The sequence below is a fragment of the Ascidiella aspersa genome, chromosome 1, assembly GCF_963924565.1.
Source record: "Ascidiella aspersa chromosome 1, kaAscAspe10.2, whole genome shotgun sequence".
NCBI classification, from domain to species: Eukaryota; Metazoa; Chordata; class Ascidiacea; order Phlebobranchia; family Ascidiidae; genus Ascidiella; species Ascidiella aspersa.
Window position 1 is genome coordinate 30,229,738 of NC_139447.1, and position 19,018 is coordinate 30,248,755.

The 19,018-nt window shown below is 36.2% G+C and overlaps 1 protein-coding gene across 1 annotated transcript; it reads right to left on the reverse strand.

Moving 5' to 3' along the window:
• Positions 1–1,857: 1,857 nt before the first annotated feature.
• Positions 1,858–10,842, reverse strand: LOC146169704 (uncharacterized). The gene is made up of 15 exons (XM_083390807.1): positions 10,258–10,842; positions 9,493–9,642; positions 9,075–9,271; positions 8,349–8,532; positions 7,929–8,093; positions 7,410–7,660; positions 5,891–6,854; positions 5,435–5,572; positions 4,798–4,977; positions 4,318–4,480; positions 3,768–3,894; positions 3,188–3,417; positions 2,425–2,687; positions 2,206–2,265; positions 1,858–2,094 (listed from the first exon to the last, which is right to left on the reverse strand). Exons 1-15 carry the CDS (start codon positions 10,810–10,812, stop codon positions 2,014–2,016), a joined length of 3,708 nt encoding a protein of 1,235 aa, XP_083246933.1. The 5' UTR covers positions 10,813–10,842; the 3' UTR covers positions 1,858–2,013.
• Positions 10,843–19,018: the final 8,176 nt, after the last annotated feature.

Below are 19,018 nucleotides of genomic sequence, written 5' to 3' on the forward strand. Positions count from 1 at the left end.
CCCTTACTTTTAAGTGAAAATGCACATTTTGATGAAATTTTTCATTAGGACTTCTTCATACCTAAATAATTAGTTTGTTTCAATCTATAAAAAATTCATAAAATATGCAATCTTATTTACAGATTACCCCATGTTGAGGTATTATAAACATTTAGTAAAAAGTTATATTGAATTACGAGGGTTTCATGTTTGTATTGTGAAAATGAATACCACTCAATCTGACCAATACCTCTCTGAAGACCAGTTAGAGAGCATGAATCCATTCATACTCTTTGACAACTGGTATACCACTGCATGCAACAACAAAAATATCCCAATGCCTAATGCTATGAGCCTGTCTACAGTTAACCAGCAAGGTCATCCAACTGCACGAATGGTAATTTTAGGTGGTTATGGAGAATCTGGGTTCAAGTTTTACACCAATTATAACAGTGACAAAGCTAAGGACCTGGAAAAGACACCTTCCGCTGCCCTGATTTTATATTGGGCCGATTTGTTCCGTTCTGTGCGAATAGAAGGAGGGGTTGAGAAGCTTACTGCCGCCGAAAATTCAGAATATTTTAGCAAGATGTCGAAACCAGCTCAAATTGTGGCTGTGACAAGTGAAAATCAAAGTAGCTATGTGGAAAATGTTGAGGCACTAAACAAGATGGCTAAAGAAACAGAACAAAGGTACAACAGTGAAGAGATTCCTTGTCCAAAATATTGGGGTGGATACAAAGTCATAGCAACCAAATTTGAATTTTGGACTGGTTCTGCAGATATAATGAGTGAACGTATTGTGTTTACTAAAGATGGTTTCAAAGACAAAGAAAAATGGAAACAAGCCAAGGATGGATGGTTTTACCAACACTTAATTTAAGCATGCATACATGTTTATTCTCAACCTATTGGTCGCAACTAAATTTGAGTCTTTCAATGAATTCACTGGCTAAATGTAGTTCACATCCATGGTTAGATTTATCAAGATTGGTTCTGAGAAAGATTCTCCTAAATTTTTGGAAAATTGCAATAATAAGACCGGACCCATATTTGTTAAAATTTTCATGATAAATGCTATGGTCTTATCTCTTTGTTCAGTGAACATAATTCGGTAGCCACAGCTTCATTGTTAAACTTGCATGAAGTATTTGGTCGCCACGAAAAATCGGTTGAGAAACACTGCTATAGATTGTCATTACTAACCCTACTACCAGCTACTATTATTTAGGTAAAAGTTCAACGACTGCACTTTTTTCAAAATACATCAAGCTTCACCTAATTTAAGTAGCCTTAGCATCTTGCTTCAAATTGAATAATTCAACTCACTGTCATCCATACATTTGCAAATTGCAACACATGGATTGTAACAAATTACCCTGCAGCAACATTGCACTGTATTTACAGGAAATTTATTTTTGCTGCTAAATTCGCATGCTCTGGCAATGATGCAAGATAAAAGTGAAACGCACAAACTCACTAACATCTTAAAATAACATATGTACAAAGAATTTACAGCGATTTTAGCGCAATTCATTATCTCCTTAACAGAAGAACTGTTAATAAACATATTATAAAGCAGGTTGTTTAAAAAGAACAATATTTCAGTTAAGTCCGATAAAATATATATTCACTTTTCTTGTGAAACAACACAAGATAAGGACAATCCTTTATAATAGCAAAACAAGGCAATTTTCTATTTGTGTAACCAAATGTCTGCCTTTTTACAAAAAAGAGGAAATTTACTATAGCTACATAGAAACAAGGCAGTTCTGTGAGGATTGTGGTTTATGCATTCAGATAAAAAGTAGTTGCATGATCATGATTACTACGCTCGTATTAGGCGCCTCTTTTATCAATAAGGCTATTTGTATAAAGAGTTTGTATTGCAATGACCGAAAGTAGTTAATCCAAAGCTTGAATTTGCCACTGGCCAACATGTCCCCTCATATGAAATTCGCTCATTGTGAATGAAGGGGTGATTGGATTGGCGTTTATTGACTGAATGTGGGCAGTAGCGCTTTAATTGGCATTTCAGGTCTGAGTGAGCTGTTCCAGTAAAGCCTCGGTTGTTGCCGTTTCCCCTTCACCAGTTGCAGCAGTCGTGGTAAGGACCTTAGTAAAAACAAAAACAGCATTTTAGAATTGCTATCTTGCCTTTTATGAGCATGCTTAAGCACACGAAAGTTACAAAAAAGGCAAAAACCTTATATATATATATTTCACCTGTGAGGTAGAATCTGTGCCGTCTTCTGTGCTTGTCATGTAAACATTGCCATCTTCTCCCTAGCAAAGCAAAAAATCAGATTGAATATTGGATTTTTGCTAGACATAAATGAACAAAAAGCATTCAAAATTTTACAACCAGGTGCTGACCAAAATTGTTTTACCTCGTTAAATGCAAAAACAACACTGACAGTACCAAACCTTGAGTATTTAATCTACCTGAACAAATGTTGCTCCGGGCTGTCCGATGATGTACCCGTCATCGGTTTGTATCAGTGTGTAACCCTCGGGCAACTCAACGTACTGCCCGTCGCCAATGGCAACCAGCTGCTTGCCTTCCTCGGCCTCCAAAACTGTGGTTCCATCGTCGGCGACCACTTGGGCAGCTGCCTCGCCGCCGTCAACCGCTTGTTGGGTGGCCAACATTTCTTGATTGAGGTCGAGAACTGACGTGGTGGCAGCAGCGTCTGCACCCTGTGAAACTGTGGAGAGACAGGTTGTTCATGAAAAGGTTATGTTTATGCGACTTGTATAATATTTTCCGGCAGTTAGGTAATTTTTTTCAAGAAATAATCGACTAAATCCCTAATAAGCAGTTATTTAGCGTCTGCACCCTGTGAAACTGTGGAGAAGCAGGTTGTTACTGAAATGGGTATGCTTTGCCTGCGCGACTTGGGCGATGTTTTTCGACAGTTTTGTTAAAAGTAATCTATAGGTAATACACCGAATGCCGCCCGATCAGCACAAAGTGTAAATAAAGACCTTATAGGCAATGATTTCTTTTAAATAGAAACCTTTTCTAAAAAACTTCACTAGTCCTTGACTAGAAAACGAGAGGGATAAGTAAAGCGGCTCCAGGTCGTTTGCTAAAGCCAGACGGCAAGGTAAGGGGCCTAACAGCCCAGATAAATCAACTATTAGGGAGAAAATTCATGTTGCACGGCTATTAGATCATGATCAACAACAGGCTTTATACACTTACCGGCCATAATGTGTTCCGTTGTTGTGGTGGGGGTTGAAGAGTCGGCGATCGGAGCAGCCGCTTGGTTCGTATCCTTGGCCATCTGCGACTGGTACCTGCCCACCAACTGCATCCGGGCGTGTTCCTGAAGGGTGCTGTGGGAAATTCCCTTGTTGGAACCCAGAAGGTAGCTGGGTTTTCTAACCTGGTATGGCTTGTTCCAGTTGTTGGCTTGGGTTCTGCAAAGTGAACTTGTTAAAAGTTAAGAAAATTAAACTGTGACCTGAAGGTCTCCACAAGGCGGAATAAGACAAGAGTAAGATATATTTCAAATAAACTTCACTCCAATTTGGGTCTTAGATGTGATTTTAGGCTTTAATATTACCACATTTTGGGCAACTGTTTTGATTTAATAGACCACGAAAATACAAAACAGTTTATTTTGTGTTTAACCATACAAAAAAGACTGTATCCAAGAAACTAAGGAACTTTATGCTTGCACATTAATCAGAGAATTTTCATTTACTGCAAAACTTTTCACATCATACAATTTGATTGAAATGACAATCGGACGGAGCATATTGATTGGTTAATAACATACCCCTGCAGTCGAGACCCAGTGTAGGATTTATGGTTGAAGCTTGGTTGGTCAGGTGTGGTACTGTCAGGTTCTGGATGCCTTGTATATCGAGTAGAAGTTGGCCCCCTTCTCTTGTTTCTCATTTGACCTAGTGATTGAAAACAGCAATATTAGGCATTATTAAATGCAACAAAAATAACACCAAAAACCAGGGCTGCGGAGTCAGACTTTGGACTCAACTAGATAGATATATATAACACCCCCAAATACCCCATGAGTGATTGCTGAATATTCACCTTATTTTAGTTATGTTAATGGGTTATGTAAAGGCTGTAAATCGGAGTCGAACTCGGTTTCCCAGCCTAAAATACTTAACAAATGTCAAGAAACACAAGCATCTCCTGCAGAAACATTCAATTATTATGATATATTTTTAGACAAGCAATTCAGCAGTTAATAAAAAAGTAGTCCTGTTTCAAAATCTTCAGATAACTTATATAAACTTACAAGCCGAAGTTTTACAATCAGAAAGAAACACAACTTTATAAATGTAGACAGTTGACAAAACTACCTTTGTCAGCAAGATCAGGAAGGCGGAGTCTGTGTCGAGGTTGTTCCATTTTGCAGTTCATCCTGAAGGAATTGGCGGCGATCATTTGCGCGGTGCTCTTTTGCTGGATGCCGCCTATGTGGGCATCAATACTGCTGCTGTTGATATCTATGCTCTCGGCAGCCTGAGGAAAAAAATGGTTTTGTATTGATAACACTAAAACCGAAGAAATTGATGCCAAAAAATATTTTTAGCATTTTTTTAAATCCATTTCACAAAAAAAACATGTGCTTGTTTTCACGCTTGTCATATATTAAAGCACGAATATGTAGTAACGTTTGCACTACAATTGGCGGGAGTTCATTTTGTTGCATGCCATTTTAAAAATTTACAAAGTGCTTGTGACTTCTCAAAAACAATGTAATATCAGTGCCCACTATATCCTTGTCAGGTCAAATTTCCCAATTAAAAAGTTGACACACATAGAAAGGGGGGCCCAACCTTTTTATTGTAGACCGGCATGAGGATGACTTTGTCCATTCTGCGTTCACCCCCAACTTTGTTGGCCCTCCTCAGCAAGGTGTTATAGCGAACTGATTCCTTTTCAATGGCGCTGTGAAGGAACTCCAGTTGTTTGTACAAGGAAGCAAATTTTACCTTCTCTGTTGACATCTGATCAGCCTGATTAAAAAGTTTAAAATTATGATCAAATCCAACATTGAATAACTGTGAAACTGTGAAAAATTCACGCTCCACTTTGATTAAACCACAATCTAGGTAAGCTCAGTCGGCTTACCATTAAGTAAAAATAACAGATTAAGCATCTTGTTATTTTACTACCTTTTTAACAGCAGTCACTCTCCATTTATTTTTAAAAGGTTATAAAGTTCTATCAATCACATTCAGTAGAATAGAAGAGTTGGAGAAAAACAACTTGCAATGTTTTTAATCTAAATTAATTCATTAAAACAACTGAACAGCAAAACAATTTGCTATTGAGGTTGTCAGAATTGTGACACCAATTTGGTGCAGGGCAGATATGTCTAAAAAGTGAATGATTTTTAGATTTTACCTTTAACCTAGTTATTTATTATAATACAAAGTGACACAAAAGTTTAATTAGATTCTTTTCACCAACCTTGTGAAGAAAGAAATCACCAATTGATATAGACTCAAGGGCCTTGGGAATAGCAACACTTCTTATTTCTTCAATGGTGCACTGCTGCAGCAACTTTCTTAAGCGATATTTGTTGTCAACGTCACCTTCTTCTTCCACCTATTCAAAAACCATTAGTGCATTGTACATTTTGCAATCAATAAAAATAGTAAATGGTATATAAACAAAAAGTGTTTATGTCATTTTTAAATTTCCACCGCCATAAACACAGTTAAAAGTAAACTAATCAATTTGCTAAATCAAATACAATTAATGGCAATAGATTTCTATTTTCTATGTATGGAAAAATAAAAAAAAATATAGGTTTTAGTTTCAAAATACACTTTTCAAATAACAGCGCCTTCAATTAAGTTTACCTTATTCAGCGAGTTTGAAAACCAACTACCATTAAACAAAGCAAAATAAATCACAACTCACAAAATCAGTCAGGGTAGGTTTGGGCTCTGCTTCCTTCTTTTCAGTAGCTTCGCCATCCTGAATGTTTGATGCCAAGTCTAGCTTTCTTGCAAGAATATCTGAAGGCGTTTCTCCATCCGATGAAATTTTACGAACCTCTTCAGGTTTTTTAAACTCTGCCTGCTCCTGAGATTTGACTTCCGTATCTTCTGGCTTTTTTAAATCAACGTCTTTGTCTTCTGACTTTTCATCATTTGTTGCATCCACATCTGGTTTTGCATCCTCTTTTTTCTCACTGGCAGTGTCATCAGTTTCCATTTTTTCCGCACTGTCATCTTTCGGTTCTTTGGTCGGCTCATTCAAAGCCTCATCTGTTTGTGGTTTTGAGGTATCTTCAGTAGTCTTTGATTCGGTAGCGTCAATTTCCATTTTCTCACCTTCTTTCTCTTCGGGCTTTTTCTCTGCTTGTTCTGGATCAGTTTTATCTGCTTCAGTGGTTTCTGCATCTCCACCTGAAACTGTTTCACCGACGTCAGTGACTTTGCTCTCAGAAGATTGTTCATCCTTTGGCTTATCCGTGACCTCAGGGACTTGTTCAGTCTTTTCAGCGGAATCTTCTTTTTTCTCATCGTCAGTTTGGAGTCTTATAGTATCAGCGAGTTTCTTATCACCGGGCGATACAAGGACCATTGGGCCTTTGCTGGGCGGAGGACTTGATACTGGAGTGTCCAAAGACTTTGCTTTTGAATCGCTGCTGTCCACAGATGAAGCATAATCTTCATCACCAGGCTTAGGCTTTCGAGGTCTACCTCTCTTTCGCTTTTTTCCAGGCATCAACTGCCCGGCACTCATTGGAGTGATCGGTTTAATAATTGGCATAGGTTTTGGTGGGGTAACTGCATGGGAGGTATCGTAGTCTTCATCAGGAGAAGCATCATCACCGACATTGCGCCTCTTCGTCAAACGAGCAATATCCAAACTATACCTGTAATATCACATGGAAAAAAAAGTGTATAAAAAAATATATATATTGAAGTCCTAATTACCAGAACACAATATAATATTTTATATAATTTATAGCCAGCACATTTTTTGACTAAAACTCAAATTTTTATTTTAAGATGTTACTTACAAACCTTTTTAGCTTTTTGCGGGATAAAAATTTGAAGTACGATAAAAAAATTTGAATACAAATTACTGGTTCTCAACCTTTTATGGCTTACGGCACCCCTCAAAAATAATAAATTGATTGTTGGCACCCCACTGGAATTTAGTATTTTACAAAAATGTTACTATAGATGGAACTGGAACAATACAATCAACTTAAAAAATGTAGGAAAACGTCATTTGATATATTGGTCTCTAATCGTACACAAATAGTTGTATAAAATCAAGGAGCTTACCAATTAAGCCAAAATCAAATTCTTAAAAATTCTCAAATACCTATGAGCATTAAAAATGACACACCAAGGGCACCCTGCCACCCCAGTTGAGAACCACTGCCACAACTTAATAAACAGGCAGTACACAGGAAACAAACCTTGAAGGCTTCCTTATTCTTCCGGATCTTGACTTTCTCTCTTGCATTGCAGCGGCAAGAAGTTCAGCTTCCTCTCGTTCCCTCCTTTCCTCCTGGAGGCGCTGTTGTTCTGCTGCCAGCCTCTCCTCCTCATCTGTATCTTCCTCAATTTCCCCGTGGAAGATCCTCTTCATGTACTCCAACGAAGCCCTGTCTTCCGACTCTGATTCGTCGACCGAAACCAAGGGTTCAACAACTTCCGGTTTAATTTCCTCCTAAAAATATATTAGGTTGAATTTGGAATGACAAATGTCCTTCTTCGAATATGAACAAAGGGCCTTAATTTTGTTTTCAATTCAAAAAAATAAAGGGAAAAATCAGTGAAAGTAGGTTGAATTATTTTTAGCTTATTAAAAAGTTTGGGAAGCCCTGCTATCAAGTACTATGAATCATCGAAAAAAATTATTTCTACAATCAATCTAAAAACCCACATATTTAACAAAATATTAACAAACTTTTCAGCTTTAATACCTCGTTCACATTTTGATTGTCTTCAACCTCCTTTTCTTCCCATTCCTTAACCAACTCCTCCAGGCTGTGGTCTTGTGGCGTCTCATACTTAGAGGTGAGCAACAGATTGTAGTCAGGGTGTAGCTCCATGTTACTCAAAATGTCATGGCTGACTTGTTTGGTGTGGATTTTTACCTTTTCATAAATGGAAGGTTTAACATCGTCCGTTTTTAAACATATATGTTTTTGTCTGATATTTTTCCAGTTTTAAAATGTAAGTAAAAGTAACTTTTAAAAAAGCACATTTTTTTAGCAAACTACATACATAAGATTGTACCAACAAATTAAAAAAAATGTTTGCTGAAGAAAACAGGTAAGAATATGATTTGCCTTGTCATACAACATACAGTAAATTCTTCTTCACAAGTCCAGTAAGTAATATCTAATCACCGTGAAGGTTGCATTCGGTTTGTTGAGCTTGGCAATAGCATCAGTAAGCATAATTTGAGCAGGTAGAGCAGGTGGCTTCATTCTTCCTAAAAGGCCACTAGAAATAGCCAGGGCATCTGGAATAAGCTTTGGACGACCAGGGCCACGCTTCTTCATGCCAACGTTTGGCGAATATCTGGCATACCTTTATTAAAAAAGTTGTTTAGGTATAGAAGTGTATATTAATGCCTATAATCAGTATATCAGCGAAAAATCAAGAAATATGTGAAAAACAAAATTGTATGTCAATTTATTTTTGTTTTACACACATATGTTGTTTTAACACATATTGAACCTCGTAATTTTCGAAATCATTGATAGATAGGAAGACTCAGCACTAAAATTTGCAGAAATTGATATTGATTCTATTGTTCCATTCAAAAAAGTTACACAACTGTTAAGCATATTGTTTAGTTTGGAAAAAGGCAGTGCTAGGCATAAAGATTGTTTAATGTTTTAAAAAGTACTAAATTTTAATCATAGAATTAATACGTTTTGCAACAGGGCGGTTGAATCATTTTTTTAACCATTGAACTTTAAAGACAAGACAAAAAAACGAAGAATTTTGCCCAAAAGTGCTGGCCACCAGAAGGCTCGCAAGATTTTGCCAGCCTGCCTATTATATAATATTACACCAACAAGAGTCAGACAAACAACAACTTTTTAAAGCACATCAATTAGACTTACTTTGAAACGTTTCCCTTTGGTCTGCTTTCATCAGAATAACTCATCCCGAAATCTTCGTCAAAGTTATAGATGGACTCGTCAGCAGTTCCTTCTTCACTATTTTTCCTTTTTACACCTTGCTGCTTGGACAGGCAGCTGAACAGGTTCTTAGGTGGTTTAGAAAAGCTTTTGCCAGTGGGGATGTGCCGAAACACCACCTGAAGATACAGACACATATTATTCATGATGAAAATATTACTAGTCCTCTATTATTGCCAATATTATTTAACTCCTGAAAAACTTAAATGGAAAACTGTCAATGGTAATTGCAGAACCTAAACCAACATAAGTCGCTAACTGTAATGATTTCTGCAAGATTAATCAAAAAAAAGTAGAAAGTTTGTTTAATATGATGTACATATCCTTAGCTAATTTATACCTTTATGTTTGGATTAGCCTGTAAGGCTTGTAGTTGATCTTGCGTGATTTGAGACTGGTGGATCTGAACCATCTTTGTTCCATCGTTTGCAACCTTGAGGTTTTGGGCTGAGAATGTGAGTCCTGGTACTCCCAGACTGAATGTTCCGGACTGCCAAGCAAAACATAAATGTTTAAAGCTAATATGTTAAACCTAAATACAGTAAGTAATTATTTTATTTATAACAATAATTTGGTAAGAAAATACTGTATTGTATTTAATAGTGATCGGCCGATATCACTTTTTTGGGCCGATACCTGAACCGATTTTTTTATATATTGGAAACTGTTAAAACTTGAAATAATTGCAAATAAAATTCAAATAACGGTTTAGTTTATTATAAACCCTTATTAAATGTTAAACTATTATTTTGCATATTATATTGGCTTGATGTTAAAACCCAAATTTTTGGTAAGTTGTTTATTGTACTGGAAAAACTATATCATATTTTCGTACTAAAATATCGGCCTACATTTACCGATACCGATATATCTGTAGAAGCTAAATATCGGCCAATATTATCGGTAAACAGATATATCGGTCTTTCTCTAGTTAGTCTAGTATTTAATAACTTAAATTGAAACTAGAATATTTTAATTCAAAAAAATTAATAAAATACATATAGAAAGCAAGGCTTGAAAACGGAATTAGTTTGGTAGCTTTTGGGATTAAGTAGAATATGTTAGAAACACAGGTTTCAATTAAAGTAAAGTATATTAACTTTACCTTAGGTTTATTGGGTTTTGCCACCTTTTCCTGGCCAGCTATCACAGTTTGGGATTCTGTACCAGTAGTCAGTTGTTCAAGTGGAGCTTCTGTTTGAGGAGGCACAGCCTCAGCATTGATAGGTGCCATGCTTTCCAAAATCGAAGTGTCAGCCTCCATGGTCGATACGTCAGTAATCATCGAGTTGGGATCAACCTCCAAGCCAGGGTTTTGCTGGACCTGCAGAGAAGAGGAATCTGGCTCTGTCAGGGAAGGCTCAGTATCAATAGAAGAAGGTTCAGGCACTGCAACAGGCTCAGACTCTGCCACAAGCTGCTCTATCGATGTCTCCTGAGCTTCGTTGCTGTCTTTGGTCTCCTGTTGATCCTCAACAATGGGAACAGCATCAACTTCCATGACACCCTCCGGCTGATCCGGAATCAGCTTGCTCACAATGGCCGCTAGGTCATCCTGCTGGACTTCTGCCTCTTGGGCTTGGATGATGTTTTCAATAGACACAGTTGAATCAGGGGCACTGGCTTCCTCTGGCTGTTCAACAGTCTCTGGGTTTTCCATGTTTGCCAAAAGCCTAAACTAACCTAATGTAATGACCTATAATGAAAAATGTTCTGTTTAGACTACTCTTTTGTCACATCCAAAATCACCTCAGTTTTGCATCAAAATTTGAAAACAGAAATAATGGAATTTAATCTAATTCCATGAGACTTTAGTCAACTTACTGTATGCCAGGTGTTGGCGCTGGTCTAGAATCCACCACAACGTTGAAATGATTATTAAGCAATGCATAATATGTGGGTTAGGGTGTCGGTTAGTGTTTGGGTGTGGGTAGGTCAAGTAATATTGTTTAACACTATTACTGGACTCACCCAAACCCAAACGCTAACCGGCACCCTAATCCAAATAATGTTCGTTGTGGTAGGATTCTAGACGAGTGCCCAGGTGTTTTATCCTAACCTATGCAATATTTGTTAGAAAACTCGCCATTTTCAACAAAAAGTTTAAGTATGATATCAGTTTGGCATACTTTCTAGCAAAATTCTTGTTTATTTTTAAGCCCCTATTTACAATAGCTGTTGTCACTACAATAACAAAGTTTTAATCTCCAATATAAAAATCTATCTATGGTACAGAAGTGAAGTTTATAATTATGCCTTCACACCGGAAAACACTACTACTTCACTATTATTTAGAAATATCTTTGAGCATTAGTAAGCCTGGGTATGAGCTAAGTAACGTTATTTAATAATATTGCTTAACCAATCCAAGCCCAAATAATGTTTGTTGTGGTATGCGGTACACAGCAAAAAATGGTGGCTCGCTAACAAGTCAATTTGGCCTATTCTATACCATTACGGCTTGTTTTTCCAGATTTGTACTCAATATAAGCCAAAATTTGATTTTGGCTTGTAGCAAGCCATTTAAACTGGCTTATACACAGCCAAGACATGGCTCATTTTAAGTCACTTTTTCTCATGGTGAGCCAAATTTATTGGCCTATGTAAAGCCAAACACGACTCAAATTATGTGTGATTTTTTGCTCGTGGTGAGCCAATAGTAATGGCTCATCTACCCCTGAAACTTGGCTTGGGTTAAGCTAATCCTAAAAATCCAGTGTTGAGCCACATCTTTAGAACTGTATTCAAGCTGGCCTTCATAGAGAAATGCACAAAATTAGCACCTGCTAACAGTTTATTGGCTGCAACGAATAATTACACAGCAAATTAAAAAAAAACACGTAAAATCAATATTAACAAAAGCATGGTATAAATCAGCCAATGAAAATTATTTTTTACATGCTCTGTATTTGCTCAAAATACTCCCTAAAAACTTCATCACAGCCTGTATTATTACCTGTGAGTATAAACTCCAAGGCTTTATAGCACTTAATAGCAGGTTGCGGATATGAAAGATTTAAAACAAAATAGGTGGACAGCAATAACAAAAAAGGAAAGTATGGTTTTTCTGAAGAAAGCTCAACTTCTACAAAAGGTATTTTGTCAGAAATTATACTGATGGATTTTTTACCGCTATACATATTTACACACATAATATAGGGCTGATTGCAAGCATCAACAAATATCTCACCGTCACTACAAACTTTTAAAATGTACTTGTCAACAATGTCCTTTCCCCAAATTCCTGACAGAATCGTAGATGTTGAATTTATTGAAGTTTCGCTAGGCAAGAAGCAATGCTTTTGTGTTCCCAGTTTGATAAACCCTTCCCATCTTTTGCATGCTTTTTCTTTTAAAGTTGAAACATCAGTGTCCAAGAGCATAGCAAAATCTTCAACAAGCTAAAACACATAATTTAAAAGCGTTTTAATTTTCACGATTAACTAAATGAATCTAAGCAAAATAAAAGAGTAAATAGGGTAACCAAGAAAATTCTGTAATTAAAAATAATTTTGTTAAAAATGTAAACAACAACTAAATGCAAGAATAGATATGGTTTTACCACTGATGGAGTTTTGTACATCGGATATTGTATTAGCACATTTGATGTGATGTTCTCTCCTCGCATTGAAGAAATTTCTTTTAATCTTTTTTGTTTCACAACTTTATTTTCTAGTGAAGTAACATTCTTTCGTTTCTGTGCTTTATTTAACCTCATATTTAATTGTTTGTTTGTTCTTAACTCAACATTGTTAGCACGTTTGCGTAGTGCTTCCTCTAGCACAAAAGTTTGCCTTTCTCCACATTGCAGTACAGGATACTCAAGGCAAAGTTTTCTTGCTATCAATTTTCTTTGGAATTTGGTGGGCTTTTGTTTAAGGTATGCTAAAATTACTTCATATATTTTTTGTACTATCCGGATAAAACTGTAATAGTTTTTTGCTGAGCAAAATTGTACTCTATCTCTTTTTAGTGCTTGTATGTACTTCTCCTCTAAAGGAAATGGTGAAGGAATTCCCCCTGGATAATTTTCAGCATTTTCCTCTTTAAGTAGTGTTGAGGGCGCAATTTGAAATTTTGAAAATGTTTTGGATGGGTGTGGCGTAACTGTGCATTCACCTACGTCACTGTCAGATAGTCCTTCAAGCTGTGATGAATCAATTGAATTTATCGATGTGGATGTGGATGTGGATGTGGATGTGGATGCTTCATCCTCACTCTCTATCTCCAACTAAAATAGGGATATGTTTGAGATAGGTACCCATTAAAATGTGCTGTTCTAAAGCTCTTTGCTTAAAAATATTTTCTGACTACAAAACTATTTGAAATAACAAATTTCTGCAATAATGCTGCTGGCTATTTAAATCATGGTGAAGCATTATAAAAACTACATTGCACATTTAAAAGTACCTCACTAAAGCAACTTGCACTGAAATACCACTAGTGTTAATTGACATGCTGACAGAACAGTGCCTGTAGGTTGCTTAATCATTAAATAAATAGTTGGAATGTATATTTTTATATAGTTCTTTTATAAAGGATATGCCAATTATTCCAAACACATCAACCACCTAATTAAAATTTATACCAAAGAAACGAAAATAAAAAAGCACAAAAAAGTGAGGGTCGGTATGAATAAAGTTTTATGTAAACGGCAAACTGCCTCGCCCCCAAACGACGGTTTCGTTAACACGCAACGCGCCTAAGAAAGGAGATGCCTTGTGCGGTAATGGACAACGTAGACACGTAAAGCGTGAACTACTATTTTCGTCGCGCAAAGTTGATTTCTGCAGCCAACACGTCGATCGCTACAATTCGCCTGATCAACCGCGTCGAATACTAGTTAGGTCATTACAGTATTGCTGTCGCACACAAGCGGAACGTTAAAATGACCAACTGTTGCCTGACAAGCCTAATATAAAGCGTTTTTTTGACGTAACGTATGTTACCTCCATCGCTGGTGTGCAATTAGCGCTAAAAATGTTGAATTAGTGTTCGTGACTTTTTTTACCGAACCAGTCGCTCGCAAAAAAATGTTTCAGTCGATCGCAATCAAAATAAGTTTGCTACACCTCCTGCCTGCTACAGATCTTGAACAAGCGCTCGTTTTGATAAGATACTTATGCGTATTGAAAATCGCGGAACAGGACAAATTTATTTTAAACTTTTGGCCTATCAAAAACAGTTACAAATCGGTGTTCGTTTAAAACCGCCCTTTAGTGTTATCTTGACATTATTTAGCAAAAGCAAAACGGCCAGATAGTTAAAGTTTACGGGATTTTTGGCATATCGTTCATTAGTGCGTTTATAAAAAAACACATTCGATGGCGAATTAATGTTTTACAAAAACATACCGTTGTATTACTTGTGACAGACTCGACGCTATCGTCAAATGTTTCTTCTTTAAACTCTTGAAAAAAAAACCATATGTCTTTTCTTTCTCTAAACTTAAATTGGGAAAATTCCGAATTGACATCATCTCTGGTGAGGTTTTTAATGTCATGAATTTCCATCTGCATGTCTAAAACGAAAAACATTAAGTATTTTCGTTATATGTTAGAAGTGGTGTAAATTACTAAAGGTATGCACTTACCTTTGATAGCCTGTACAACGGCTTCTGAAAAACCAAAATTACTTGCCGATAAATACACCTTTTCCATTGTGCGTGCTGTTGTCACCAGGTTGTTTTCAAAAGAAAGCTTTGGAAAAACACAAGTTAAAGCTAGGAAGATAGTGTTTGTTACGTCACAGGTTGGATTGTTAAAACTAGTTGCGCATGCGCTAACTATCGGTTCGTTCATTCGTTGTGCTTTATGATTAAATGGCGAATAACAGTAGAGCTTGGCATACTTGCGATATGTCGAAAAAAACAATATTTTGGTCTTGTGATAAATGCCGCGCTACAGGAATGTGTTTAAATAGCTATCTGCTTCACTTAGAAAATAAACATAAACGTGGAAGAAAAACGCCTACTGGTTGTATTGTGGATGAATGCTTGTACCAGTTTTATAAATCAAACACATATTACCGCCATTGCCGAAAGTATCATTACGATTTGCTTCGTTCAAATAACACTTCTAACACAATAAATACCGCCCAAAATCAACAAGAAACGTTGGTTGAACATCCAGCAGAACCATCGATGTTAGAAGAAACCAACAGCGAAATTACACAGCAGAATCAAGAGTTTGACGAAAATACCGCCGCCATGTTTATTTTGCAACTTAAAGAATCCCATAAACTTACGCAGGTATTTATATATTTTAGTTAGTGGTAAAAAGTTTCGAGTTTTTCTTACAGATTTACCGTTTGAGTGGTGTAGTATATCCACCTTCTTTTATTTCCATACATGTGTACGTAAAACAACGAGAGAAAACATTTATTCACTGGCGATTAAACAGCTTAATCTTTATTTGACGCCATGTATATTGGGCGAGCTGTGTTGACTTGTGTCAGGTGCAAAGATTTAATCAGCCCTAATGGAACGAGTTTTTCACATTAAAACCAGCCTTACATCGCACATCGCGATTTTCTCGCCTCTACGAATTATTACGCCATTGTCACGACGTCGTACGTAGTGTGATAGTAACGATCGGTTCACACTAGACGCGTCTTGCGTGAAGGTAATACGTTTATTAAAAAACGCTTTCGGTTACGGGGATTTGAAATATTTCAACTTTGACGCTTTCGGTAAGAAGCGAGGAAATTTACCGTTAACGCTGGCAACGCGTTATGTGTGAACTGGACGACGCTAGCGTTTTGCGCCAGACGCTAGAAGCAAAACGCATATAGTGTGAACCGACCTTAACGTTGCATTCATACGAGCGAATTATTTGACTGCGGTAAATATTTTTTTCTAACTTGGTGTGCTGCGGGCCATAGTTTGGGGACACCTGGCTTAGTACAATGTGGCTTTAAAACAAATTCTTGTAAAAATTCATTATGTAATATGTTTTAGGTCGCAGTTGATTCAATTGTTAAAAAAGTGAAGGAGTTATTAAACCTTGGATTACGATCGGCTTCAACACATCTTTATCAGATCCTGACCAGAGCTGAAATTTCTGAAGACTACAAGAAGAATATCCTTCAAGAATTCAACTATAAATGTGCTGGTCCATCATCCTATTTTGATGGTTTGATGACATACTATAAGCAAGATAAATATTATAAAGATAATTTTAGTTTAGTTGAGCCCAAGGAAATTTGTATCGGCCACTCTAGTGTTGTGGTGAAACAAGAAATTAGACGACAAAGAAAACTAAAATCACACTTTCTATATTATATATCCCTTGAAAGCACCTTAAAAGCACTGTATGGAAATCAAAGATTTAGAGAATTATTATCAGGTGATGTTTCACAAGGCAATAATAATAATGAAGAACTTATTGACTTTATTGATGGAACTGTATGTAAAACACACCCAGTGTTTCAAGATTTAAATGCTTTGCGGATAATATTTTACTATGATGACTTAGAGTTGTGTAACCCTTTGGGGAGTCGAACAAGTACCCACAAAAAAAAACATGTTTTACTTCAGTATTCTAAATATTCCTGCAGTTTACCGTTCAAAGCTTCAGTCCATCTTTCTCTTAGGCATTGTTCCAACAACAGACATAAAAAAATTTGGCATGGATGTCATTTTAGCTAAATTTGTACAGGAGGTTAATGTATTAAGTTCTGTTGGGTTCAATATTGATTGTGATGGGGAAAAAAAGAATGTCAAGGGTGGTTTGGCTGCAATTGTGGCAGATACGCTTGCTGCCCATCAAATTCTTGGTTTTAAAGAAGGGGTTGGTTTTGCACGACAAAAATGCAGAACATGCATGTGCACTTCACCTGAAATTAATAATAAATATAGGGAATCAGAGTTTGAACTCAGAACTATGGAAAAACACACAACAATCCACTGTAAAAATATTGCTGAAACAACGGTTTTAACAGGCGTAAATAGAAAATCTGTCATTTTGGATATTAATAATTTTGATATTTTTTCCGGCACTCCTCATGATCTAATGCACATACTTCTTGAAGGATGTTTGCCATACACAATTAAAGCAATGCTTCAGTATTTTTTAAACAAAAAAATACTTCTATTGGACAATTTAAATGCAAGCATTCAATATTTTGATTACTCTTACCTGGACCAAGCAACAAAACCATCTCAAATTTCTCGGAATCATTTGTTACCATCTGGATGCCTGAGGCAGTCTGCTTCTCAGATGTGGACATTATCAAGGTTGCTGCCTTTGTTTCTGGGCAATCACATCAATCATACTGATTCTGTTTGGCACTGCTTTATAACACTACTGCAAATCACAAGTTTTTTACTTACACGGAAAATTTCAAAACCAGGCATTTCTTTTTTAATATTAATGATCGGAAACTATCTTAAATTATTCAAAGACTGTTTTCCTGATAAAAACATCATTCCTAAGCAGCATTATCTACTGCATCTTCCTGCAAGCACTCTTAAACTTGGCCCAAATATTAATTATTGGACGATGCGCTTTGAAGCAAAGCACTCTTATTTTAAAAAGCTTGCAAACTGTGCTAACTTTAAGAACGTTTCCAAGTATATGGCTCTCCGACACCAAAAGCATTTTTGTATGGAATTGTTGGGAAACTTGAAGTCTTTTTCCAAAGATGTAAAATTTGGCCCCATGTGCCCACTAAATCAAAAACATATACCAGGATTTGAAACACTGTTACCAATGTCCTTTGACTTGCAAACTCTTAAGAAATGTAATTGGATAATGGTTGATGGCCAAAAGTTCAAGCCTAATTGTTTTGTTTGTATCGGCTTAAAAAATGAATTGCCAGTTTTTGGAAAGGTTCTTACATTACTGTCAAAAGAAGTAAAACCATTTATGTATGTTGCAATTTTTGAAACGATTGGTGTTGAGAATACAATAAATGCTTATGTATTAAAGCCAAATGATAAATTTAAACTGATTGCTTTTTCAATGTTGCTTCATGGTGAACCTCTCTCTGCCTACCCATTTATGAGTAATACTGTAATACCTATAAAAACTAACTTACACTGATTTTTGAACTATTTGCTGTTGACTTGTTTGCATAATACAAACATAAGAGCTATATGCAATGTGTAAGCATAATCTTTTTTAGTCTAAGTAAATGTGACAGACCTTTTTATTAAAATAAATCAATAAAATTGTATTAAATTTTAAAGATTATTCAATTAATAAATCCCTTTTGTTTTCAGCCTCTTTACAGAGACTTTAAATAAAGCACAATCTAAGTTATACTACTTGAAAAACAAGTTTTGCTCAGATTATGTTAACAGTTAAGCTTTAGTATAGCTCACAGAAGATTAGTTCCAGGGCATTAGTTAAATGACATACCTTAATAAAATTCCACATACCTTGGCTTTGGCGTATAAGAACTAACTTGGATTACTTCACCAAGTCACAAATTCCAAGCTTATAATAAGACAATTAAAACCTTGGTCTGTCTTGAGCCAGCTACCATCTATTTGGGTTACGTTAAGCCAATAATAAATATTGAAGCTTGTCTTGAGCCAATTAGAAATATTGCAACTTGTATTGAGCCGATTAGAAATATCCCAACTCATCTTGAGCCAGCTACTATCTATTTGGCTTACATTAAGCCAATAATAAATATTGAAGCTTGTGTTGAGCCAATTAGAAATGTTGCAACTTGTATTGAGCCGATTAGAAATATCCCAACTCATCTTGAGCCAGCTACCATCTATTTGGCTTACATTAAGCCAATAATAAATATTGAAGCTTGTCCAGAGCCAATTAGAAATATTGTGGCTTGCTATGAGCCAATTAAAAATATAGTGGCTTGTCTTGAGCCATTTCAAAAAAGCTAGGCTAGCCTTG

Bases quoted from the DNA above. Each gene is read 5' to 3' on its own strand.
- LOC146169704 (XM_083390807.1), bottom strand. From the start codon at position 10,812: ATGGAAAACCCAGAGACTGTTGAACAGCCAGAGGAAGCCAGTGCCCCT. The intron at 5,573-5,890 runs GTGAGTTGTGAT...GTTTTTGAATAG, and splicing joins AACCTACCCTGACTGATTTT to GTGGAAGAAGAAGGTGACGT. The intron at 2,688-3,187 runs GTAAGTGTATAA...GTCTCTCCACAG, and splicing joins AACGGAACACATTATGGCCG to TTTCACAGGGTGCAGACGCT.